Raw genomic sequence first — 26,995 nt, forward strand, 5'->3', positions numbered from 1 at the left:
CTCCAGGCACTGAGCTGTCAGCAAAGAGCCCGACGCAGGGCTCAAACTCACAAACTACAAGATCATGACCTGAGCCGAAGTTGGACACTTAACTGACTGAGCCACCCAGGTGCCCCTTTTTAATTTTTATTTGAGAGAGACACAGAGAGAGAGAGTGAGCACTTGCTAGCAGGGCAGAGGGGCAGAGGGAAAGAGAAACATTCCTAAGCAGGCTCCACACTCAGCACAGAGCCCAATGTAGGGCTCAATCCGACATTGAGGTCAGGGATTATGACCTGAGCCGAAATCAAGAGCTGGATGCTTAACCAGTTGTGTCGCTCAGGCACCCCAAAACTATATTACCTTATAGCTCAATCATCAGACCACGAATTCCCTGAAACTGAATGCAAATTTTTATTACGTGCATTTTTCAGAGGAGTCAAGAGTCTACGGTTTTGATCAGATTCTCAAATACAATCTATGACCGAAAAAAGGTAAAGAAGCAATGACCTAGAGAATATTTACCACACATTTAGCAGAGTTCTCTTTTCAAAATACCTCATCCTGACATGTACTAGACACTGAGAGAATGAGGTTTCAGAGGCATAACTAATTCAAAATCAATACTCAAGCTACAAGGGCACAGCCACACTAGCCAAGAACGGAGGAAAACCCCCTCCCAACCACAAATACTGGCTTCACACAAAACTGACTTAAAACTCACCTAATGGTCATGAAGTAAACCAAATAAGAAAATCATTTTCAATCTTTGGTGACACGCTGTTGTTTTAGGTTTAGGATGACATGAACCTCCACACTCCCTGCAAAAGTGGTTAATTAAAATAACATTTAATTTTGTAACACAGTTAATTTAAGAATAAGTAAATCCTAGAGAAGAACTAGAGAACTACAGAAGAACAAGAGATTTAAGCAGTGATTTTTCCAGTGATGGTTGCCTTTGTGTTTATCCTTCCTGGGCCTCATCAAATTTTTTAAATCTATGGGTTTATAGTGCTCATCAAATTTGAAACATTTACAGTCATTATTTCTTAATCTTTTCCCTGTTTTCCCCCTTTCTTTCCTCTTTTAGGAACTTCAATTACACAATGCTGACTGCTTGATACGTCCTCATGTGTCACTGTTGTTCTCTACATTTTTTCTGGTCTTTGTTCTCTCTGTACTACATCTTACAACACTGACATTGCTAGGCCCACAAGTTCAGTAATTTTTTTTCTATAGGGTCTGTTCTGTTGAAAATCTCACCTGGTGTATTTGTAATTTCAGATACTCTATTCTTCATCTCTTGACATTCCATGTGGTCTTTTTTATCTATTTATTTTTCTCCAATGTTCGTTCATGTTTTCCTTTAAACAGCTGAATTGCAACCACATTAACAATTCCTTCTTCTACTTCTATCGTTTTTTAAATTTCTGGGATAGTTTCTATTGATTGTTTCTCTAGGTCAAGGGTCATCTTTTCGGGCTTATTGACATGTCTAGTAATTTTTGGTCACATGTTAGACATTATAATTTTATGCAACTGACAACCTGAATTTTGTTATCTTCCTTTAGAGACCATTTGGCATTTTCTTTTTTTTTTCACAAGCTGTTATTTCTAATTCCACTTTATCCTGTCAAGGTTTGTTTTCAAGCTTGAGTAGGCTAATTCCAGACATGCTTTTACTCTAGGATTCTACTACTAAGATGTGAATCTTCCATATCTTTATTGCATGTCCCAGTGACCAACAAACAAGAACTTTTCACTTTGACCACTGGAAATTCAAATACCTCCAAGTCCCATGTGAACTCTGGGCACCTTTTGGCTCACAGTTCTCCAGTGGCTCTTTGCTTAACCTTGTAGAGTTTCTACTCTACACAAGTGCATCTTGTATTCAAACACTCAAAGAAGTCTTTGGTAGATTTCTGGAGTTCTTTTTCTGTATCATTCCTTTCTCTACAGAACTCTGCCCTCAACTTCCAACCACTTCAGTCTCCCTGAACTCCAATCTGCCTCCTCAATTCAAGAAGACTACTCTGCTTTGCTGCGGATATTCCTGCCTGCACCACAGTCTAGAAAGGTTTGCGGGCAGAAAACCAGGGTAATTACAGGGCTCTCTTCATTTGTTTCCCTTGTCTCAGGGAGGACAATCCCGTATAGTCCATTATCCAGTGTCTGAAAACAGTTGTTCTGTATTTACATTTATCCAAAGTATGATAGGAATAGTTTATTATATACCACTAAAAGGCAGTATATGTATAAATTTTTATTTTAAAAATTGCTCTGTGGATTATTTAGTGTTAAAACAAAATGGTACTCTATCTACTCTGTTTTACATATAAGGAAAAGCCATACTTAACTTTCAAAGTGACTAATTTCACAACATAGCTAACTATTTTATGATAGGATCATACAGCAGTTACTTTAGGAAACAAAGAAGAGGGAAAATTTTGTTTAAAAACAAAGAAATTAATATAAGAAGGGAAACATTTCATTTTATTGGTTAAAATATTTATAAATAGCCAAATCCAACCCATTTATTTTGTAGCAATTAAAACACTTTGTTTGTGTCCCAGTTTCTATAATTTACATAAGATCAGAAAGACTCTTTGTAAACCTAATTGTAGAAGGGAAGATAAAAGATCTAAAACAAGATTTAGCACACAAAACTGATATCACTTAAATATACGAATATTTTAAAAATGACATACTTTTCAACTATAGATGGCACCAGAACACCAAACAAATACATAGCATTTTTGGCAGTTTCTCATGTCTGCTTGTCAGAAAAACTGTAAGTAGTTCTATTACTCTAATTTCTACTGCTGAGGGGAAAAAAATCATTAACAGAAAAAAAATGCCCCTAAATTTTTCTGACTTAGCTACAATCATCCAAACAAAATTTCTAATATATTAAGACAAGAAGCCACTCGATTTCTTTTTTTTATAATTTTTTTAACATTTATTTATTTTTGAGAGAGAGAAAGAGACAGAGTGTGAGCAGGGTAGGGGCAGAGAGAGGGAGACACAGAATCTGAAGCAGGTTCCAGGTTCTGAGCTGTCAGCACAGAGCCCAATGCAGGGCTCGAACCCACGAACCATGAGACCACAACCTGAGCAGAAGTTGGACGCTTAACTGACTGAGCCACCCAGGCGCCCCAAGAAGCCACTCAATTTCTGAAAATTTATACTTAAATAAACAAGTATATCCCTCTTCTACAAGAATAACTTTAACTATACTGAGTCTTGATACTTCCTTACAGCTTGATACTGTGTTGGTTAATCACTACTACTTTTGTTGATGTTTTTTTCATCTATGATTCTTTCCTCAGTGCCTACAGGACCTTTAATAAAGCAACATACTCCCATGATATATTGCATTACTAGAAACTTTTATTAACAGAGATAGAAATAATAAGGAACTGAGGTATCTTACAAAATATACTGAAAAAGTGTTGGCTACAGTTGGAAAATTCTTTTTAAAGAATCAATTTACCGCTTAAATTGAAGCTGAATTAGTTACTTTAAAGCATCCTTGCAATAAATACTTACTAATAGTTACTATATCCTAAACATTATTCTAGGCACAGGGATACAAGGTGTTAGAAGATAAAGGTAACCGAAACAATCCCATAAAGACTACTGTTGAAGGACTCACCTTCCCGATTTCCTGTTGCAATTACTACAAAAGTAACAATAATTAAGACAGTGTGGTCAATGGAACAGAACTGAGTGTCCAGATATAAACTTAACGGACTTTTGACAAAAGTGCCTAGACCTTCAATGGGGAAAGAAGAGTCTTTTCAGCAAATGGTGCTCGGATAAACAGATAACCACATACAAAAGAACGAAGATGCACCCTTAACTCACACTATATACAAAAATCAATTCAAAATGCATCAAAGATCTAAATGTAAGAGCTAAAATTATAAAACTCTTACACAAAAACTGGGGTAAATTTGTAGGACCTCAGATTTGGCAATGGATCCTTAGATACGGACTCAAAAGCATGAGCAACAAAGGAAAAAAATAGATAAATTAGACTTCATCAAAATTTAAAATGTTTGTGCATCAAAAGGCACTATCAAGAAAGTGAATAAGATAATCCACAGAACGAGAGAAAATATTTGCTAATCATATATCTGATAAGGGACACATCAAGAATATACAAAGAACTCTTATAACTCAGTAATAAAAAGACAGAGAACCCGATTTAAAAATGGAGATAGGATCTGAATAGACACTTCTCTAAAGAAGATATGTAAATGGCTAACAAGCATCTGAAAAGATGCTCACCACCATTAGGAAAGTGTAAATCAAAACCAAAAGATGGCATTGGATACCCAATAGGATAGTTATAATCAACAAGTTAGATAATTACAAGTGTGGGCCAGGAGGTGAAGAAATCAGAACTCTCCTAAGCTGCTGGTGGGAATGTTAAATGGTGCAGTCACACTGGAAAACATACGATGAAACAGTTGCAATCCTAAGTATTTACCCAAGAAAAATGAAAACACGTGTCCACACAAACACTTGTGCATGAATGTTTATAGCAGCATTATTCATAATGCCAAAAGGTGGAAACAACTCAATGTTAATCAAATGATGAATGGATAAACAAAATATATTAAATCCTTTAAAAGGAATATTATTCAGCCGTATAAAGGATTTAAGACTGATACATGGCATATCATGGATGAAACTTGAAAACATTATGCTATGGGAAAGAAGTCAATCACAAAAGACCACATGTTGTATCCTTCAATTTATATAAAATGTTTAGAACAGTCAAATATCCAGAGACAGAAAGCAGATTAATGGTTACTTAGGGTTGAAGGGCATGGGGATTTGAGGGTGGCAATAGCTAAAGGGTGTAGAGTTTCTTTTTGAGGTGATTCAAATGCTCTAAAATTGAGTATGGTAGTGGTCACATATACACTCACAGATGTATTAAACCGTGAAAGTATTAAACCAATTGATCTGGACACTTCAGATAGGTGAATTATATGGTATATGAATTGTATCTCAATAAAGCTACTTTATTTCTTTTGCTTTTTTTTCCCCCTTGGGGTTGGGGGGAACACCTGGATGTGAATCAGAGACTTCCTGATGCACAGAAAGCTATTTAAAAAACAAAGCAAAACAATAAAAGCAAGATCCCTACTCCTATAGTTCTCTTATGCTCCATGTAAATTACAATTCTGACTACTTTCTGATCAATTAGATGTGCAATGCTTTCGATAGTCCGGAATTCAAATATATATACACTAAGGTTAGTACAAGCTTTTAGCACCTTAATACCAAGAAAGTCTATCTCACCTGTTCATTTCTTAAAGAAACTGTGAATAGTAATAAATTTGGAAAACTGTATGGTACAGATCTCCACATACCAAATTAACTCATTTAATCACTTATTCAAATTCTGAAAAAAAAAATGAAAAAGCACTAGCAAACTAGCAGGATCTGAGAGGAAGGCAATCGAATATTTCTACTAAAACAAGGGAAACTGGGATATTATGACACGTTCTACATTAACTCTCACTCAAATACCATTTCCAGGAACAAAGCTCTTACCAGGCATGTAACATATAGTACCAGTGATGCAAAAAGCAGTAGAAATATAAGCCTAAAAGAAAGGGCACTCCTGTGTCTTTTTATTAGTTCACTAGTTCTCAGAAAATGAGTGCATACAGAGAATCCAGAGGAAAAGGTGCCAAGAACCAGTGAAATTTACTGAAGTAGTTATCAGTGATAATTCATTGAATTAACTCTTATTCATTCCATCGACAGTTAGGACCTACTATGTGCACAACTTACTGCAAGAAGGTTTCCAATGATGTAAAAATACATAAAGCCCATATTATAAGCTCCTTTACAGCTTGCATGCAGCCTACAGTAATCTTCCAGAAAATATCACACAAAATGATATTTATGTTATAAATACTTATTTATATATTATAAATATTTATGTTATGTTATAAATATTTACAAATAAATAAATATTTGTTATTTTTCCAGAAAATGGGTCTAAAATTATTTTCCCTTAATTTCATGTGTTGGACTCTCTAGCTTTAATAAATGGAAGAAAACTAAAAGACTTAACTATGTGGGGGCACCTGGGTGGCTCCGTCGGTTAAGCATCAACTTCGGATCAGGTCATGATCTCACAGTTTGTAAGTTTGAGCCTCATGCCGGGCTCTGTGCTGGCAGCCAGGAGTCTGGAGCCTGCTTCGGATTCTGTGACTCCCTCTCTCTCTGCCCCTCCCCGGCTCAGACTCTGTCTCTGTCTCTCTCAAAAATAAATAAAATGTTAAAAAAAATAAAAATAAATAAACATTAAAAAAATTTTTTTAGGATTTAACTGTGTGAACATTTAAAACGCTAATATATTTTTAAAAAACTAAGCCATATTAAAAGCTAAAATGGAGAAAAAGAACACATTGTCCTGAATTTATAAAAGGCTCACTAAATCTGGCAAGAAAAACCCTAAGACATCAACAGGAAAATAAGCAAAGAATGCAAAAAGATAATTCACAAAACAAATTTAAATAGCAATAAAACATGAGAACAGTTCCACCTACACCAGTAACCAGACACTCGAATTAAAACCAGATAACCCCTTCTGACCTATTAAATTAGTAAAGGCTTCTTTTAATACTCAGAGCTACAAAGGGCAAAGTACAGTAAGTACTATTTGTGGCCCACTGTACATTTGTACAATCTTCCCAAAAGCAAATTGTTTAACAATAGATATTAAAAATCTTAAAAGTGTTCAAAAGACTCCTTTTGAATCCTACATTCAGAAGTTAATTTTACAAGAGCACCCCGATTGCAGTCCTATCTAAAACAGAAACTGGTAATAACTTAAATAGGTTATGGTATAACCATAAAAAGAAGTATGATGGAGCCAATTAAAAACGATGTTTTAATATTTTTACTGACATGGCAATCGCTCACAATACATTCAGATAACATAACATGCCCACCTCAGCCTAAAGAGACCTCTGCCCATTCCTGCATAATGCATTTGGCAATTAATCATTCTTGTGGTATTCCTGCTAAAACAAGCTATTGTTTAGATCCTTCACCATGTCCTTTCACATTTATGCCTAAGGACATAGCACATAAGATAGAGAACCACAGACTCTGAAGCATAACAAATACAGATGAGTCCCAGCTCCAGGTATTCTCACCTAATCTGTCTCTTAAAGTCTCATTTTCCTCATCTGAAAAATGCACATCTATTTTACAAGCTTGTTGTCATCGTTACGTAAAACAGCAGGTTACAGCATTCAGATGACGGCACACAAGTAGATGCAGGGGTAAATTTATCACCATTTCTGCACCAGACTATGAGTTATCAAATTTCCATTATTTTATCTCTTCTCCTTAACTAGATTATAAATCCCCTGAAGGCAAGGCACATTTTACATTATGCTTATTATGTAATAAAACTACTATCTGTCTGGGGGAGTGTGGGGATATTCACAAGTGGAGTGCCTTCGGGAAGGACTCCAGTGGAAAAGGCAGGAAGGAGCAGCTGACACCCAGGAAACAATCTAGGAAAGGCGAGAAGCTGAGGAAGAACACAGCGCACTGAGGAACTGGGAAGATGGTCAGTGTGAATGCAGATTCTGAATTCTAAGAGGCAAGGAGTTCAGCGGGTCTATTTGGCCTGGACCGCCAGCGTCAGCCTGAAATTTGGCTGCTGCTGAAGGGCAAACGTGTGTGGGGACGCACCGTAAGGTCTCTTCACCAGTGGGATTAACTGAAATTTGTGGCCTCCCCGATTCTAGCTCAACCTGAAGGTGGGGAGATTTGTAACTCACAAAGCTCCCTGGGGCTAATCAAGGCCCGTAGAGGGCCTGGTCATCAGGTCAAGCCATGTCTTCATTTTATCCACCACTAGCCGCCCCATGGTCTGGCCTATCACTGTCTGACACTTAATTCATGAGCCGGGCTCAAGGGAGATTAATAAACGGTACAGGATATTTAATAGTTAAAACGGGATGAGGACACAAACTACTACTGACTACCTGTCACTAGAGTTAAGGTGGGGTTCTTAAATCTACTGCACAGAGTCAGGCCAGCCAGTCTCCCTTTTTAGAAATCATTCCTCAATACACACATACTCCTTTTGGTTTCCTGTTCAGTAACCTCTGGATATTCAAAAAGCCAAGCAAAACTCTTTTACAAAGTAAAAACTCAGCTCTGAAGTTGAACTTCATGGCAGACGTTTCTGATATTTCCAGAAGAATTTCTCCCCAATTTACTTCCGACATCCTACTTCATCAGATAAGTGAGTGTAATCAAACAACTTCTAAATTATTTATTTTAGTTCAAGACATGATTTCCAAAATTAAGTGTGTGACTGGGGGCGGGGGAAGAGGTGTTGAAAGGCAACCAAACAATAAGAGGTTGCCACCATTTTGCTTTGCCAAGTAAAAGATACAGAAAATACATAAAATCTACTGCCACCATCATCTCCAAAAACATACAATTTAGCCTGGAAAATAAGTGTAATTTTATAGAAAAACATCACCACCCTGTCATTTTATCAATTCACTGCAGGCTGATAATTTGAGCACCTGTTTGGGAACCTCTCGCTAAAGGAGTTTATTTGACATATGCTGCCAAAGAAACTTTCCTTAAAAGCATTTTCCTTTATAATTCTTCGTAAGACTTTCCTTGTATAAACCTGTTGGGACAGTGACTGCTCCTGTGAGTCAGGAAGCGTGTTGGTACCCACCTCTCCCCACTCGTTTGTGCCCCCCCCACCCCCGCCAATGCTCTCACCCTTCTCTTTGGGACTCTCCTCACTTACTCCCCGACAAGCACTCCTGGAATCACACACCCACGAGGTGTCTAAGCAAAGTCACCAGAGTGTCAGAGTTCTCACTCTGACAGCTGCCTTAGGATCCTCCAAGGAGCATCCGCTCCAAACACCCCAAGGAGTAAGAGGCACAAAAAGCATAATCAAAGCCACACCAAAGGACAACCTCATAGCCTTCGATGAACATAACTCAAAAGTTCCAGAGCAGTCAAAGTTGCACAAAATGCTTTGTATCAGACACCCATATGTGGCAAGATAAGTTCTCTTCGAAACTGTCCAAATATTTAAACTGTTAGTGGTTGAGTACTTAACAAGGATTAAAAACAGCCATACAGCAAAGTGATTAATGGTATGATCCTAAGCCTAGACTGAATAGTATCATCAAGCTTATCTACTCTACCTAAAAGAAAATAAAGGGGCAGGCAATTATACGATTAGATGGGCTAAGGTTTAAGGAGAAAAAAGAAATGTAATAGATCAAAATGACTTTTATTTAAAGCTGCCTATTTGAAAAAACTAATACATATTGGTTTAACCTAAGAAATGTAAAAAAAAAAAAGCCTACAATAAAGATAACTTCTAATCGAATGTTACTTGAGTCTAGTTATCAAATACTACTTGAGACTGTTTTCTATGCAACTACTTTCAGAAATGTTTTCATAACTGGTCACAAACCAAAAAGTACCATAAGGACAGTATTATCCTGTATCAGGATACAGTCTTATGAGGTCCCAATACAACCACACACAAATGTATTCATTAATTTACCAAACACATCCTGGGCATATCATGTAGTTGACATAGAACTAGACAGTTCAGGGATAAAAAGAATGTCTAAGATGATAGTTACTACCCTCAAGTAGTTCACAGTCAAGAAGAACGATATATGAATAATTTTTAAGACACAAAAGGAAGGGGCGCCTGGGTGGCTCAGTCGGTTGAGCGTCCGACTTCGACTCAGGTCACGATCTCGCGGTCCGCGAGTTCGAGCCCCGCGTCAGGCTCTGGGCTGATGGCTCGGAGCCTGGAGCCTGCTTCCGATTCTGTGTCTCCCTCTCTCTCTGCCCCTCCCCCATTCATGCTCTCTCTCTGTCTCAAAAATAAATAAACGTTAAAAAAAATTTAAAAAAAAAAAGACACAAAAGGAAGAAACATAAGTAACCAATTGACATAGTTAAACCTCACAAGTAATCAAAACACTAACAAAGACTTAAAAATAATCACTGTAGGGGCGCCTGGTGGTGGCTCAGTTGGTTAAGTGTCGACTTCGGCTCAGGTCATGATCCCACGGTTTTTGAGTTTGGGCCTGCGTCGGGCTCCGTGCTGACAGCTCAGAGCCTGGAGCCTGCTTCAGATTCTGTATCTTCCTCTCTCTCTGTCCCTCTCCCACATGCACTCTGTCTCTCTCAAAAATGAATAAACATTAAAAAAAATTTTTTTTTAATGATCATTGTAATGGCAAGACAAAGTTCACATGTTCCTAGTGAAAATTAACACAAATTTTATTTTTATTTATTTTGAGAAAAATAGAAAGCAAGCAGGGGAGAGGCAGAGGGAGAGAGGGAGACATTCTGTGCTAACAGCTAACAGTGCACAGCCTGATGCAGGGCTCAAGCCCACAAACTGTGAGATCATGATCTGAGCCAAAATCAAGAGTCGGATGCTTAACTGACCGAGCCACCCAGGCACCCCTGAACACAAGTTTTCTGAAGAGCATTTGGCAATATACATCAAAGATCTTTAAAATTATAAAACCTTAAAAGATGGAAGCAACCCAAGTGCTCACAGACAGATGAATGGACAAACGAAATGTGGTATATACACACAAGGGAATATTATTCAGCCTTAATAAGGAAGTTCTGACATGCTGCGACGCGGATGACGCTTGAGGACGTTATGCTAAGTGAAACAATCTAGTCACAAAAAAGTCAAATGCTGTATGACTGCACTTACATGAGGAACCTGGAAGAGACAAGCAGACAAGACAGTAGAATGGGGGTTCCAGAGACCAGAGGGGTGGGAAGGGGGGGGTGGGAAGCTGTTATTTAATGAGCAGAGTCTCACTTTTACAAGATGAAAAGAGTTCTAGAGACTTGATGCACAGCAGTGTGAATGAATGGACATAAAGCCCTACTGAACTGCACACTTAAAGATGGTTCCTATGGCTGAGGCACCTGGGTGGCTCAGTCAGTTAAGCATCCAACTTTGGCTCACGTCATGATATCATGGTTCGTGGGTTCAAGCCCCGCTTCAGGCTCTGTGCTGACAGCTCAGAGCCTGGAGCTTGCTTCGGATTCTCTCTCTCTCTCTCTCTCTCTCTCTCTCTCTCTCTGCCCCTCCCCTGCTCTTGGTCTGTCTCTGTCTCTCAAAAGTAAGTAAAAACATTTTTTTTAATTTAAAAAGAGATGGTTACTATGGTTAAAAAATAATGAATACATACACTGTGATACATCCACACAACAGAACATTTTACATATTTTACAGCAACAAGAGTAAAAGAACCATGACTACCCAAAACAAACCACACAGGTGAATTTCACAAAACATCATATTGCATGAAAGCTGGAAAATATCAGCAAGTGTCCAGGTAATGGGGAGAGGCAGAAAAGTGGCTGTGTGGGGGCCAGAGAGGATTTCTAGGAGACTGCTCATGGTCTACTTCTTCACCTGGGCGATCTCACATCAGAGCACGTGCACTGCTGGATAATTTATCAGGCTACCCATTTCACACATACGCAAGTATTTGTATTAGATTATACAACAAGAAATACTATTAAAAAACTTAAAAAAAAAAAGGGGCGCCTGGGTGGCGCAGTCGGTTAAGCGTCCGACTTCAGCCAGGTCACGATCTCGCGGTCCAGGAGTTCGAGCCCCGCGTCGGGCTCTGGGCTGATGGCTCGGAGCCTGGAGCCTGTTTCCGATTCTGTGTCTCCCTCTCTCTCTGCCCCTCCCCCGTTCATGCTCTGTCTCTCTCTGTCCCAAAAAAAATAAAATAAAACTTTGAAGAAAAAAAAAAATTTAAAAAAAACTTAAAAAAAAAAAAACCTGAAGAACTTACCAGGTCCTGCCTAATGGGTCAACTGGCCTCTCTTTCATCTCTGTATTACCAAATTCTGCCAACAGCCTGTACCGTTGCCTCCCTTATATATAAACTCACTATGTAAAATTCTGTATTTAAAGGATAGCAGACTGTAACTAAAGAATATAAAAGCATATTTTTTTGATACAGCAATTACATTTTCAGAATTTTATCCTAATAAAACATCCTGGATACACATAAAGATTGAGCTAAAAAGGGGCGCCTTGGTGGGTCCAGTCAGTTAAGTGCCGACTCAATTTCAGCTCAGGTCATGATCTCACGGTTCGTGAGACGGGGCCCCACGTCGGGCTCTGTGCTGACGGCACCGAGCCTGCTTGCGATTCTCTCGCCTCTCTGCCCCACCCCCCTCACATGTGCACACACTCGCTCGCTCTCGCTCTCAAAATAAATAAACTTAAAAAAAAAAAAAAAGATTGAGCTAAAAAGAATGCCCATAACGTTGTTTATAATAGGAAAAGAAATGGAAACACCCTAAAAGTCCAAGAAAGGACTGGTTAAATTAAGATCACCAACAGCCTCTTGGAATAGAAACATCAGAGAACTGAGTCAGCATCCAGTTTGCTACACAACAAAAGTTCCCACTGGTAGACTGAGATTATTCCAGATTTTCTGTAATAAAAATTAACTACATCCCACTTTCTTCCCCATCCCACTTCCTTTATACTCTTCGTGAATTTATCAGAATCATGTAGAAGCCAGCAGCTTCCTCTGTATATACACCACCATATATATCACATCAAGTTTAAAAACAATGGGAGTCAAGACCTTCCCCTATTTCACTGATTTTAAAACATGCATTTTCCACATCTTAACATTTCTGATATTACACTACTTCCTACAATGATATAAAAAGCACTGTGTCATAGTTTAATTGCAGTATTTTTTCCCTTGTGATATATAAAATCATAGTGCATCTGACAATCAAGAGCATCTTATATTTGATGAAATACTATTTAGAAGTTCATTTCAGTAAGTTAAATGAACATTAGGCAGCCAAAAATGAAGTCTATCCAAGAGCAAAAGCACGTGAATAAGTATGAACCAAAGCAATTTTTTAAAAAGAAAAAAAAATTTCTTTAGAGTTTTTTTAGAGCCCGTAAAAGTTATGTCCAGATATTCACAATTAAGTAAATTACTTCAAATTACTTGACGCAAATGAAGATACTCAATGTTATAAATAAAACACGGTGAGCTGGGCACTTACACATAACACTTGTGAAAACTGTTCAGTTTCATCTGAGCTCTGTGCTCCTGGATGAGAGCGATCAATAAGAAACCCTCCACCCTTTTGTGGTCCAAGAAATGGCTAAGCTGAGGGGCCACCATGTCCTTGCCTATTAGAGACCCACCTCTATCTTCCTCTATGATTTCCATGTTTCATAAAACAAGCTTTCTCCCTCCTCTTTGAGACACTCTCCATTAATGAACACTCCCATACTGTAACTGCCTGAACTGTTCTTCATTGTTTAAGAAAGCAAAAGTTTCTCGTGCAGGAAAGGTCCTTTACAATCAATCATGTTACGCCCACGTTCACTTTTTTTTTTAATTTTATTTATTTATTTAGGGGGCAGGGAGAGAGCATCACACAAGCTGGGCAGGGGCAGAGAGACAGGGAGAAAGAGAATCCCAAGCAGGCCCCACTCAGTGCAGGGCTCAATCTCACAAACCTCGAGATCATGACCTAAGCTGAAACTGAGTCACCCAAGCACCCCCTATGTTTACTTTGAAAATCTTTATTGTTACTTTGGTTAAATATATACTCAAGCATCACTTCTTGGTAAGTCATAATCCTATCTTAACCAAAGTGTTCAGAACTCCTGACAACTTTCTATACTTGCCTTCCCAAAATTAAATCCTAAATAGTATATTTTTTTACACCTATAACTGTCTTGGAGACTTCCCACAGGGGCCTTGGAAAATCACAAAGGATTTGTTTTTTCTTCTTGTAAAAGGAGAGGTGCTAGAAATAATAAGATTTATTTGATGTGTCACTATGTTGATGAGTTACCAAATCACAGGAGATGCTTAGGTTAAATTCGTCTGGGTAAGATGTCATAGTATTTCAAAAATGGCCTGCTGTAGGAGAAGTTCTTACAGAATTATCAACGCCCTCACTGTCCACGACACGCTTAGATCAGAGTGCTGGACCTACTTTGCTGGATATTAGACAACAGTCATATTCAGGCATAATTCAGGTATGTTTTTTATATTGTTCACTTAGTCCCAAGTTATTTTTTTTAATTTTTTAAATGTTTATTTATTTTTGAGAGACAGAGAGACAGAGCAGTAGTGGGGGAGGGGCAAAGAGAGGTGGAGACACAGAATCTGATGCAGGCTCTAGGCTCTGACACAGGGCTCGAACTCAGACCATGAGATCATGACCTGAGCCAAAGTTGGACGCTTAACTGACTGAGCCACCCAGGCTCCCCTGTCCCAAGTTCTTTAATTTGAATCTAGGATTATCTGGGCCAGTGGTTCTCAAATGGAAATTCATTATCACTTACCTGTGGAATTTTATAAATACACATAGATGTTTAAGACCTGTTCCAGATTTACAGAATCTCTTTACTTGGTATTCTTGATATAGTCTTGGAATATTCTAACTGTATATTTAGTATATTGTTGGTATATTATTATATCTGGACTATTATATGTTACCTGTGAAGATCTTTTTTCTCTATAAAGATTAAATGTTTTCCGTTTTCATAAATTAGACATAATACCCACTCTTTCTTGACAGGAAAGTTAACCATTATGTTTATAAATATTTTATCTAAAGATTTTTGGACTGACTTTTATCTTGTTTTGCATGTCACAGAAACAACCAAATTTCTTATCCATTGCCTCAATCTTATCATGAATCCCCACTAGATCTTCTACTTTTGAAACTTAGCAGTAATAAATTAACCAGGGTCATGTCAAGTTTCCCATCACCTACAGATAGGTTTTTGTTATACTCTGCCATTTCCCAGAAAGCACTTGCAATCGGCTATAGGGCTGAGTGCCTATCTTCAACAAAGAAGGGCTGTCCCAAAGCTTGGGGAAAAGGACTGTGCCAGGCACTTTTGGGTACAGGCTTCTGATGGCATGTTTCAACAGCTCTAAGACCATACCAGTGGACTGAGTCAGGATTTCTGAACTCCAGTCGAGAAGATGGATTCATAAAACTACTAAGTAAACAGCAAGCAGAACCAGAACTGCCTAGAACTGAATGCACTGATGAAGGATGACTACGGCTTTTGTTTAGAAGACTGTTAGTGAACTAATGTTTCATTGTCCCACTATGTAAGAAACCTCTTTTCTCTTAACTATCCATAACTCATAATTTTGTAAACTATGCTTTTGTAACTGAGATTATCCAGTGCATTTTGTCTTTCACATCAGTATGAGTAAAACAACTGAGTACCTTCTAAAAGGAAACGTGGCGACGTCTCAAGAGTCTTAAAACTCTAAATATCTTACGACCTAGTGATCTATGTTAAAGAAATAATCTAAAATACTTAAAAGTTTACATAAAGATTTTTAGCAAGTCATTAACAGGAAGTGGAAACATGTATTATAAAACAATTCAAGAATAACTGGGGCGCCTGCGTGGCTCAGTCGGTTAAGCAACCAACTTCGGCTCAGGTCATGATCTCACGGTTTGTGAGTTTAAGCCTGCATGGGGCTCTGTGCTGACAGCTCAGAGCCTGGAGCTGCTTCAGATTCTGTGTCTCCCTCTCTCTCTGCCCCTCCCCTGCTCACACTCTGTCTCTGTCCCTCAAAAATAAGATAAAACATTAAAAAAATTATTTTAATGAAAAAAAGAACAATTAAATTATGGCATATACATAAAGAGGAATACTCTGTCATTAAATATGTTTACAACATAAGAGGGTGCTCATGATATGGTAGCTTTTGAAGATAAACTGTATGGAGAAAAAAATGTGTGTGTATATATGTACATATGTATTTATGGATGTGTGTCACACACACACATAGACACCACACACATAGATAAACCCAGGAAATAAATGCTAAAATGTTAATGGTAACTATATTTCAGTGGTAAGATTATGATGGGTTACTTTCTTCTTTATACTTTTCAGATTTTTCAGACACAATAGATATGCAGCTTTTATAATCAGTGAGATATCTGGCTGATTAAGTTAGTTTTATTAATCAAATTGTATTTGTTTTTCTGAGGAGGCAGCTAGATCAATATGAAAAATATTACTTTTGAATACAGCATACAGCATTTTAAAAAATGAACAGTACTGGGGGCATCTCAGCGGCTCAGTCAGTTAAGCGTCTGACTCTTGATTTCCGCTCAGGTCTTGATCTCGTGGTCTGTGGGATCGAGCCCCACACTGGGCTCTGTGCTGACAGTGAGGAGCCTGCTTGGGATGCTCTCTCTCCCCCTCTCTGCCCTTCCCCACCTCTCTAAATAAACTTAAAAAAAAAAAAAAAAGACTAATATTGACCTAAGTTATAGACATGTCAAGTTAAATAAACAACTAAAAAGAACTTCAAAAAAAAAAAAAGACTGAGCTGTGCCTACTAACCTAAACAAGTTATTCAATCAGTAACAAAAAATTTCTGATTCCAAGACCATGCTTTAAGACCCTCTGAAGGACAGTCAGAATCCCAAACACCTTTAGGAATAATACGCTAAATAAATCAAATAAGTGAAGCAAAAGAAAGAATTTTTAAAAATCAGGTCCCCAAATCCTTTTTCTCCCTTCTTTGACTTCTGCAGACATAGAAAAAACAAATGTTTCCTGGGTAATGCAGATGATTGCAGTTATTTTTAAAAGTAGCTAGTCCCTAAGCCATTTGTGATGGCTTTTTAAGAAAATTAATTACAGTGGACTTCCCCTTTTTTCATTTTAAACCAAAAAGGAAGAAAAGAGAACTGTAACCATGATACCTAGTATATACGGAGCGCTTTACGTAAAAAGGCCATTATTTCATTGAATCTTAACGTAGCAAATAGGTGCTACTACTCTTCCGTTTTTCAAATGAGGAACTGAGTCTGAGGGAGGTTATATAACATCCCAAGAGCAGACACCTAACAATCAAAGGTAAGATTCAAAGCCTATCTAATACCAAATTCCCACTCTAACCAACATATTCACTGTCGCCTGCGTCCAACAGGTATCAGGGAAACCTACTAACCTTTAGATGCAGTACCAGGAAGTGGGATATAAAAGTCAACAAAACCATGTCCCGGCCTGCACGGGGCTTAACGTTAGGGGAAGGCAAGGCACAGTGAGCAAACCTGCTCACAGATATCTCATTACAAAACGTGACACACGCTGCGGTGGCCAAGTACAAGGGCTATGCGGACTTGTAACAAAAGGACCTAATTTAACCTAGGGGACAGGAGGAGGGGGCCAAGGAAAGGTTGACTCTGAAGTAAGTAATGCTGAAGAGAAGACCCTGAGCAAGAGGAATAACTAACAGGGTAAAGAGAGGGCAAAAGACAACTCTCCACTCTCCAGGCCGTCTTCTCTTAAAAGTATACTTCACTGGGGCACCTGGGTGGCTCAGTCGGTTAAGCGGCCGACTTCGGCTCAGGTCATGATCTCGCGGTCCGTGAGTTCGAGCCCCACGTCGGGCTCTGGGCTGACAGCTCAGAGCCTGGAGCCTGTTTCGGATTCTGTGTCTCCCTCTCTCTGACCCTCCCCTGTTCATGCTCTGTCTCTCCCTGTCTCAAAAATAAATAAAACGTTAAAAAAAAATTTTTAAAGTATACTTCACTGTACTGAAAACTGCTGTGCGTGCACACACACACACACACACACACACACACACACACACACAAGGCAGGGGAAGGGAAAATAGGATTTTCCCCCCACTTAGGGGCCACTCTATTTGAAAAAATGTAAATACAGATCAGTATTTTAAAGAAAAATAAAATATCAAAGGTATTCGTATATCCCAACTTCAATTTTCCTCTAAAATTAATCCTAAATTCTAAACCTCCCTTTACAATTGCTGTGTTTTAAGGATAACCAACCAAGAGAACAGCCCGGAAGGGCCAGGGTAAGATGTGCTCTTACTCTCGACTTGAGGAAATTACACTGTTTTCAAGAAAGAAATATTCAGATCCTAACCTCGCCCACCTTCTTCACCACTATCACTCAGTGGATAAGCGCTGTGCCATTCTCCTGACTTAATCTCAAGGGACAAGGGACAAAGTACAACAGCACCTTTTTTTATTTTTGGTAGAGCCATGTAGTTGTTCAAAGTGAGGGTCACAACCCATTTGTGGGTAATAAAATCAATTTAATGGATCACGGTGAACAACTTTTTTAACAGAACAGAATTATCAGAGTGTATCATATAAGGCCAAACATTACCTGATAAATTTTTATTTCACTTATGTAACATATACATACTGTTGTAAAATTTATTTCTTACTGTAGGTCACAGTCATGGCCAGAGTTTCAATATCACTACCCCAGAACAGAAATGACAATCTTACTGTCTGCTTAATCTAGAGACTGAGTACAGAAAAGAACTGCAAGGTAACTAAAAAGGTTTGAGCAGTGGTTCCTCTTTATTCTGTGAACTTAAAGTTTCATGAGAAAAAAAAAAAAAAAAGGTGTGTACAACGAGTTTGGAGGAGTTTGGGGGGGAGGTGCATTTTTTCCTGAAAATGAATCTTTCATCACTGCTGTATGCTGTAAACTCTAATCAATCCGGAAAACACAGTATTCCCCAGTTGCCGAGTAACTGGTCACGTGGGTACGAGCGGATGCTGGCCTAGGCAGTCAGGTGGCTGAAGAGCACCTTTAGCTTTGGACCCTAACCAGGGGAGCACAGTGTGACATAAAAGGAAGGGAAGCAAGAGCCTGGAGGCCTGGATCCTCAACTGTAACCTTGGTGAGGCAGTAGCCCCGCTAGGTGTCTTTTCTCATCTCTAAAATGAAGGGCACGGCTCCAAATTCCCTTCCAGCTCCAATTCTTGTAATTCTACAAGCAACGACTGAGAGGTGGGACGAAATCAATATTAACAGTCCTACCACCCGTAAGGCACTGTAAGTGCTTAATTCCTTATTTGAGTAAGAACGAAAAAAAATCAAGTTATAATGACATTTTTAGGTTCCTACATAAAAAGACTTTAGGATTTTTAATGGCACGATAAAAATAATGCATGTACTAAATTTCCTTCCAAAATATTCCCACTGACAGAGTAAAAAGGTTGACAATTTCTATTAATTTTACATCTCCCAACTAGCTGTCCTCTAAGAAGCCCTATTCAGAACATTCTACAGTTCAGCAGTATCCTCAAATAGCCTGCTCACATGCACAAAAAGCTTCCACTGAAAACATCAAATCTGATCAGCTTTAAAGCTTAGTACCCACTTTTCTCCACAGAAGGCTTATTTCTTCTGAAATTATGCTGAAATCAAATCCACTTACGAAATGCTTTTGACAGAATGCCTAATATCCTCTTAATAGCTTTCCCTGCTACTTTATAAACATTTGGCATCCAAATGATCCCTGAGACTAATACCTCCACTGATGTCTGCAAAATATGTCAACTGAATGTTCTTACAGGTAAGAAACAAATTCTCACTTTGCCTATGCTGTTAGTGAATAAATATCTATGGCAAATTACACTCCATTATATGAGTCTGAGGTCTGTGAGATACAAGAAAGTACCTACCACACCTACTTTCCAAAGGAATAATGCTCCTTTGAAAACACAGTGGTTTTGCACAGGCCTCTTAGAGAGGGGAAGGCATTTTAACATAATATACATGACGAAGATATATATTCTCAATAGTTCTATAAATATGGAAACTATCATGAAGCAAACACTGTGTTTTTGTCACTCTCACGTTATTTTTTTTTAATTCCTTTATTAAATTTTTTTCATGTTTATTTATTTTTGAGAGAGAGAGGGACAGAGCATGAGGAGGGCAGGGGCAGAGAGAGAAGGAGACACAGAATCTGAAGCAGGCTCCAGGCTCTGAGCTGTCAGCACAGAGCCCCATGCAGGCTTAAACTCACAAACCGTGAGATCCTGACCTGAGCCGAAGTCGGCCGCTCAACTGACTGAGCCACCCAGGCACCCCAATGCTCATTTTATTTCTAACCTATAAATTCTGTTACCCAGGATGAGGTAATTAAAGAAAACCATCTCGATATAGTCAGTGCAGTTAGTTCATAGATACTAAAAACACGTTTTAAAAAAGAAAATTTAAGTAATTAAAATAATTTAATTTAAATTCTGGCAACCATATTCTCTTTATATAAAATATAGAATCTCATCAATTCCAATTTTAGTAACAATTCCAAGTAAGGACACGTAAAATTATAAATGTACTAGTTAAGCATTTAGGCTCTATAATTAGCTTTTTATTATAAAATAAGAACAGGTAACATGGTAATTATAAAAAACTTAGGAAAAAGTTAGTATGTATCCTTTCAATCCTTTTTCTATGTAGATACACACTTTTTAAAAATGGGATCTATACTGAGCATTAGTTAGGATTAAGAAGCCCAACTCAAACTATTCATAATTTAAGCAAAAACAGAGAATTTATGAACTCACATTTCAAATCAAGAGAAAAATGGGGGTAAACCTAGCATAAAAAGAAATTGACCAAAGAGCCCTTTGGACCCCTCTGCTCTTTCTCTGGGGATTAATGTTACTGCCCGAAAGCAAAGTACTTCTCCATGAGACTGACTATAGCTTCAGGGAGCCAGCTCCAGGCTCAGAACTCCACATTGTATACATTTTGGTTATTTTATACACATATGTATAGTTATTAAAAACAGCACTGCTCTCCTCCAGCTCCAATTCCAAAGAACCGGCTTGGGTCAGGTGTCCATCCCTACGGCCAGGAACACGGAGGAAGATGGCAGGTCCAACCTGAAGCAGGCAGCTAGAGCCAATAGAGAAAGAGAGGACAATGGGAACAGGGAGGGCAAAGGAAGGACAGACACACTGGCGGAGAAATACGTACCAGCTGTGCAGCCACCTCAAGTAGTTCTGATGTTTACATACCCATCACTGCATTCAGTAACAGAGTAGGAAAGCTTATTGCAGAACATCACCTACTCTGTTACTGAATGCAGTGATGGGTATGTAAACATCAGAACTACTTGAGAATCTTTTTAAAACCAGGTACTCAGGTCCCACTTATCTATAAAGCCTTTTCTGGAAGGACTTCTATCATGAGCATGTTTCCATGTCACTGAATATTCTTTTTAAAAAAGCGGGGGTTTTAATAGCGGCACTGAATTCTAACATGGTTCTAAATTTTTTCATTTTAATGATTTAAATCCAGAAAAACCACATACCATCATGATCTTTTTTTGAACATAATACTCCCGAGAGTCAAAAAGCATTTTATGAAAGCAGCAACCACTGCCACACCTTTTTCAGAAAGTATGCCCAGGATTCTTTGTGGGGGGTGGCTGCAGGGGGGTGGGTTATGCGGTGGGTGGAGACAGTTAGGTGACCTTGAGACTTACCACTACTAAAAACCTAGCACTGAGGGTTTTTTTAAACAAATGTCTCTAAGGGACAAGGATACAACATACCTCAAAGTATAGCCAGAAAAGCAAAGTCTGTCATAGTCTAATTAAAGTAAGACTGAAGATTATAAACAAACACAGTATAACGCAACTAGCGGAGGGAAGTGAGTGATGAGAAGGGGAAAAAAGCAGCCTGTGCAAAGTCTAGGGAAATGAAAGCTTACGAGTAAGACTGTCACACGCCTCTCATACTAGAAGAAGGAGGTACAAGCCAACCTCCCCGGTCTGTCAACATGAATTGCTAATATCATTCAACCAATTTCCCTTGTTGATGTCATGTTCACCAATCCACTTCCTAATTGTACTCTGGCTTTCTATAGGCAAGAAGGATACAGTGGAGACAAAGCTGAGCAGGGGCTGAAGCACAGGACCTGGAACTTATCCTGCCGAGGGAATGCCAGCTCAAAAAGACCCACAGCAGTCACTGCCCAAACTCCTTTTCTGACATTTCTTCTATTTTCTCTTTAAAGAAACTATTTCCAATGGTCTACTTTTAGGCAACATGCAAATGTCTCCAAAAGGAATGGATACCACTGAGTCAAGTAAGAAGGCTGAGACAACAGAATGCTATGAGTAAAGAGATAATCATTGAGGAATGAGGAATTATTAAGTACCAGGAAGTTATTAAAGCAAATGTATCCAGTAAGCAGTCAAATCCTTATATCCCCATTTTTCAGGTAGAGCTCAGAACAAGATTTACAAGACACCGAGAGAAGACACGGGAGGAAGTAGAAGCAACTTCCAACCATATGACAATTAAAGGGAACTACAAAGTCCTTCTTGAAACACTAGCTGTCCCCATTTCAGAACGCGAGAAAGCTTCTGCCTTCGCTGGAGCCCTTTGTTGCTGCTGCTGCATGGTCACTGCTTCTCTGCCGGAAGCCACCCCCACCAATGGGATCTAACGTTGTAATGGTCTCAAGCCACGCCCATCACTGAGGCGGCCCAGGCAGTCTGCAGCTGCACCAGAAGGTGGATTTCGCTAGGGAGGATAGGTGACCTCCAATGTCAAGATTGGAACACGGAGGCTCAAAGGGGACATTCCAGTTGAGAGAGAGAAGGGACACAAGATTCAAGAACTCTTTTGTAGTGAAACCCATTTTTTTTTTCAAATGAACTTATGGCAACATATTACATAAATAGTAAATAAAGGTACCCTGGCTTAAAAAAGGGTGATTTTAAAGTTCACGTAACATGCACTTTTCAAGGTCAAGAAGTAGGAACAATGAGGCTATTTTAACATACATATTTTAAACGAAAAGTTACAGATAGGAGCGGTCTTTTATCAGCCTTAATATCTGAGTTCTGTGTTTTTTTAAGTGCAGATTCAAGAAATCCCAAAAGTAAATTGTTCCAAATTGTTTTTAACGTCTCTCTTTATAATCTCAGGATCTTCCTACAAATGACCCAGAAGCTTGAAAAATTCTAAGACATGTTTACTTCTAAGTTAAATCACGAACAGCTGCCACCCTTCTAATTCCTTATCAGAAGCAAGGGCAAGAACTACCCGGTGCCCGCCTGTAGGCAGTACAACTATTAGCACTGTCACCTCTCAACCTGTTTTGTGTTCCTTGGTGACTGTGTGACCCTCACGTCAGCACGCACCAAGCAGATGTGCAGGGCTGGCACCGGTCACGGCGGTGCGCTGGCCAACACGTGCAGACCTGAGTTCTGCAAAAGACCTGGGCATTAGAACAGCCTTCCTAATCAATGACATGTTAACATAAAGTACACGAACAAAGATGGCCGAAGAGTTTTATTCTGTCTGTCCCCAGACCAGTTACCTTGGCAGCACAAATCACCACGTCATTGGTCTCCAGGATTAAAATGTGGCATCTGTCATTTTGAACACGCATATGGAGCTTCTTTAAAATCGTTACAAACATAAATAAAAGCAGTCCAAATAAATACTTGCAGAATCCTGGAAGCATGTTGTCTTAATGATCTACAGTAAGTCCGTCAGGGGTCAGCTCTGTATACTGAACAGGTGGTGGTGACAATGATGGTGTATGAAAGACAAAATAACAGCTTTGTCAAATAATCTGTTTTACAGATTTGCTATTGTAAAATTAACTGCAATGTTGCTAAGAAAAATATTTCTAAGATCTTCTTGTTCTGCACACTGCTGTTCACTTCAAGTTGGATGAAGCCCATTTATCCTGACCTATTTTTATTATAACAAAGGCAGACCAAAACCTGACTGAAAAATCAAGGTTTCTTTTTATAGTTGGCGAAACAGTCCCTTTTCAGCACATTTCCACTTCTCTCTTTACTTTTACCTAAGAAGGATCACATCTATTTCTTTCCAAAGTGCCGTTACACAGAATTATAAACTTCTGATCTGCCCATCTGGGTAATAAAATCACGCCTCGGGGCGCCTGGGTGGCTTGGTCGGTTAAGCATCCGACTTTGGCTCAGGTCACGATCTCACGGTCCGTGAGTTCGAGCCCCGCGTTGGGCTCTGTGCTGACAGCTCAGAGCCTGGAGCCGGTTTCAGATTCTGTGTCTCCCTCTCTCTCTGCCCCTCCCCTGTTCATGCTCTGTCTCTCTCTGTCTCAAAAATAAATAAACGTTAAAAAAATTTTTAAAAAAATCACGCCTCTTCTTCAGGGTGTTTAAGGTTGTGTAATGTGCAACCAGACCTGAGTTCAACTAGCTGTGAAACCTTAGACAAGACACTTAACCTTTGTGTCTCTGTTTCTTCATTCGTAAAGAGAAATAACAGGCCCTACCTCATAGGGTTGTTGTAAGGATTAAGGAAGCAAAGAAAATGGCACATTTTAAGTAGTTAATGAGTGTTCACTATTCTTCTTCTTCAAGTTTATTTAGTTTTGAGAAAGAGCAGAAGCGCTTGCACAAGCGAGGGAGGGGCAGAGAGAGAGGGAGACAGAATCCCAAGCAGGCTCCTTGCTGTCAGTGCAGAGCCCAATGCGGGGCTCAACCTCACAAACCGTGAGATCCTGACCTGAGCCGAAATCGAGTCTGATGCTTAGTGGACTGAGCCACCCAGGAGCCCCTCGCTATTATTATTATTCTTAAAGAAAAACTTAAATGAGTCAAAATGCCCAAAGATAACCTACTAACAAATTCATACAATAAGCTTTTTGATAAACTTCTAAAAACGTTAGATGCATTCAAAAGGAACAAAATGAATTCTCATTACACCATGTACTATTATTTAGAGAAGCTGCTCCTTAAAAGTTCACAGAAGTATCTCAGAATTTAGGGAAACGAAGAATGACTTTTTTTCACAACTTATAAAAATAAAACAAACTTGTTTGGGCTGACCTGGTCGACAAGCAAGAATATGGCGCCTGTGTTCAGTTCTAACTACAGCTACAGAAATTGTTTTAAATGTCTTGAAGCAGGAAAACTAAAGACACTCGCCTTATTCGTGGAACTACAGAGCAAGACAGTAATGCAGGAGGAACTCGGCAGGTATTTTCACTATAAGGGACAGGGGGCAGCAGTTTGCAAGTTTACTCTAGGATGCAAAGGACAGGGGGTAAGAGGACGTTTGAACATACAAACACAGGCAATACAAGAGGTAAATTCTTAGTTATGGTGAGTCTGACTTCCCAATCAGGGAAAAAAAAAAAAAAAAAGGTGACATGAAACGAATTAACAGAGTCTCTAAGGCACAGAATGCAACAAATGCTTTGGGTACCAAAGTTCCATCTTAGAGCTTCAGGCGGTAGCAAAGTTTTAGAGAAATCAATCCTGGACTTTACGTGCACGTGTGAGCAACAATCTGCACAATGCTACTACTGAAGGCGGTCAAGGGCCCTCAGGAAGGGAAACCAACCTGCCTGTTTGCGGAGACGAAGTGCAGTTTCGCACTGGAAAGACGGCAAGCAAACGAAAGGGGGAGGGGGGTTGCAAAAAGAGGGCAGGAGGAGAACGCAGGGGACCCGCCAGTGCGTGTCTGCTTCACGAGTGTCTACTTCTTCACTCGAATTGGGGCAGAGGGAGGAGCATTTTTCGTTTGGCCACGATGGAAGCAATTTCTGCGCGGCCCCCGGGTCTGAAGCTGGCGGCGGGGACGAGGTCACAGTTCCCGCAAGACCAGGGGTGCCCCACTACGCTCCCGGCCCCGCCGCGTTCCGGGCGGGCACCGAAGCTGCAGCGAGGGCCGGCGGGCTGGACGCTCGGGCGGCCCCGCGGTCTCGGGCAGGGGTCCCTCGGCAGACTCGGCCGCGGTGCCCTCGGTCCCAGGGCTGCACCCCGCCCCTCTGACCCGGCCGCGGAGCCTGGATGCTGCCCTCACCACCTGGCGGGAAGCGCAGGCCCCCACGCCCCCTTGGCCTCCGACCGAGCTCAGGCCGGGACGCGACCCGCTTTCGGCGCCGGGCCGCTGCGGCAGCCCCACTCACCTCGCCGCCCGGCAGCGCTCCGGCTCGGGCTCAGGCTCGGGTCCCGGCGGCGGCGGTGGCGGCTCCTCCATGGCGGCGGCGGGGGTGACGGCGAAGGCGGGCGGGGGGACCAGCTCGGCGGCGGCGGCGGCTTCTCTCATCCGTGCACGGGGCCTCGCATGGCCGCGGCGGGCGGTAAGCTGCAGCCTGGCGCGGGGAACCGAAGCCCCGAAGTGCGGGAGTGACTCGGCTCCGCCTCCGCCTCTAGCCCGCCGCAGGAGCCGCTCGCGCCGCGGCCATCTTGGGAACGGCGACCGGCCAGCGCCGGGCTACGGCGGGCGGCGAGGGACAAGCATCCGAGGGCGGCGGCGGCGGGCGCGGCAGCGGACGGGCGGGGAGCCGGCGAGGGGAGGGGCGCGGGGAACGGCGCCGGGGGCCGGCGGCGTGGGCGACCGAGGCGGCGGCCCGGGAGGCACGTCGGGGCCACTTGGCCCGGGGGCCGGGGGCCCGCGACGGCGGCCTGATTTCGCTAGCGGGGAGTGTGCGCTGGGCCGTGCCCGCCCTTGCTCCCGGGGCGGCCGGTGGGGGGCTGGCGCGGGGGACCCCGGGAGGGGCCGCGCGGCCCGGATTAGGCGGCGACCGGAGACTTTGAAGGGCGCCGTGAACTTTAGCAAATGGATCGCCGCCAAAGGTGATGCCATGCTCAGAAATAGGGCGCAGTGCAACGCAGACGCTCACTACCCACACGCGGGCCTGGGGGCTCCGAGGGTCCCGTGAGTCCGGGGGAGGGTGGGGCGCACTGGTGAACGTGCAGTCTTCCGCCTGCACGTGAAACTCGGGTTTCTGAGACTAAACAAAGTCTCGGGACACGCAGAGCATTAAAGCTACCCTCTTATCAACAGGGCAGAAAAGAACATTGATCTAACCTCGCCTCAGTATCACAAGGTGGTTTTGATCTTCCGGAAACCCGAGCGGGAGTGCTGCTACGGTGTGGAGAAAAGAATTCTACAGATTTCTTCAGAGTTACAGCAATACTCTTGAAATTCCAGTGCATCCTGTGCCCTTGGAGAGGACTTGGGGCTTCACAGTTTTAAGTTGCACATATTTACAAAACTTCCCACAGGGTGAAGTCCAGAGTAAATTCAAAATCAGCATCTTTTAAAATTAAGTATATTTCTGTTCATTCAAACGTGCTGG

The 26,995-nt window shown here is 40.9% G+C and overlaps 1 protein-coding gene across 3 annotated transcripts in view; it reads right to left on the reverse strand.

Annotated features, from left to right (window-relative positions):
* Positions 1-26,120, reverse strand: part of MAP3K4 (mitogen-activated protein kinase kinase kinase 4) — a 114,112-nt gene extending 87,992 nt beyond the window's left edge. For all 3 annotated transcript variants that reach the window (XM_047101695.1, XM_047101696.1, XM_047101694.1), the window contains exon 1: positions 25,820-26,120. In XM_047101695.1, the coding sequence (XP_046957651.1) occupies positions 25,820-25,959 (140 nt within the window). In that variant the 5' untranslated portion in view covers positions 25,960-26,120. The remainder of the gene's footprint in view (positions 1-25,819) is intronic.
* Between the last annotated feature and the right edge of the window lie 875 nt (positions 26,121-26,995).

The sequence above is a fragment of the Lynx rufus genome, unplaced genomic scaffold, assembly GCF_022079265.1.
Source record: "Lynx rufus isolate CCGP_SWC_20201006 ecotype Redwood Valley unplaced genomic scaffold, mLynRuf1.p SCAF_6, whole genome shotgun sequence".
NCBI classification, from domain to species: Eukaryota; Metazoa; Chordata; class Mammalia; order Carnivora; family Felidae; genus Lynx; species Lynx rufus.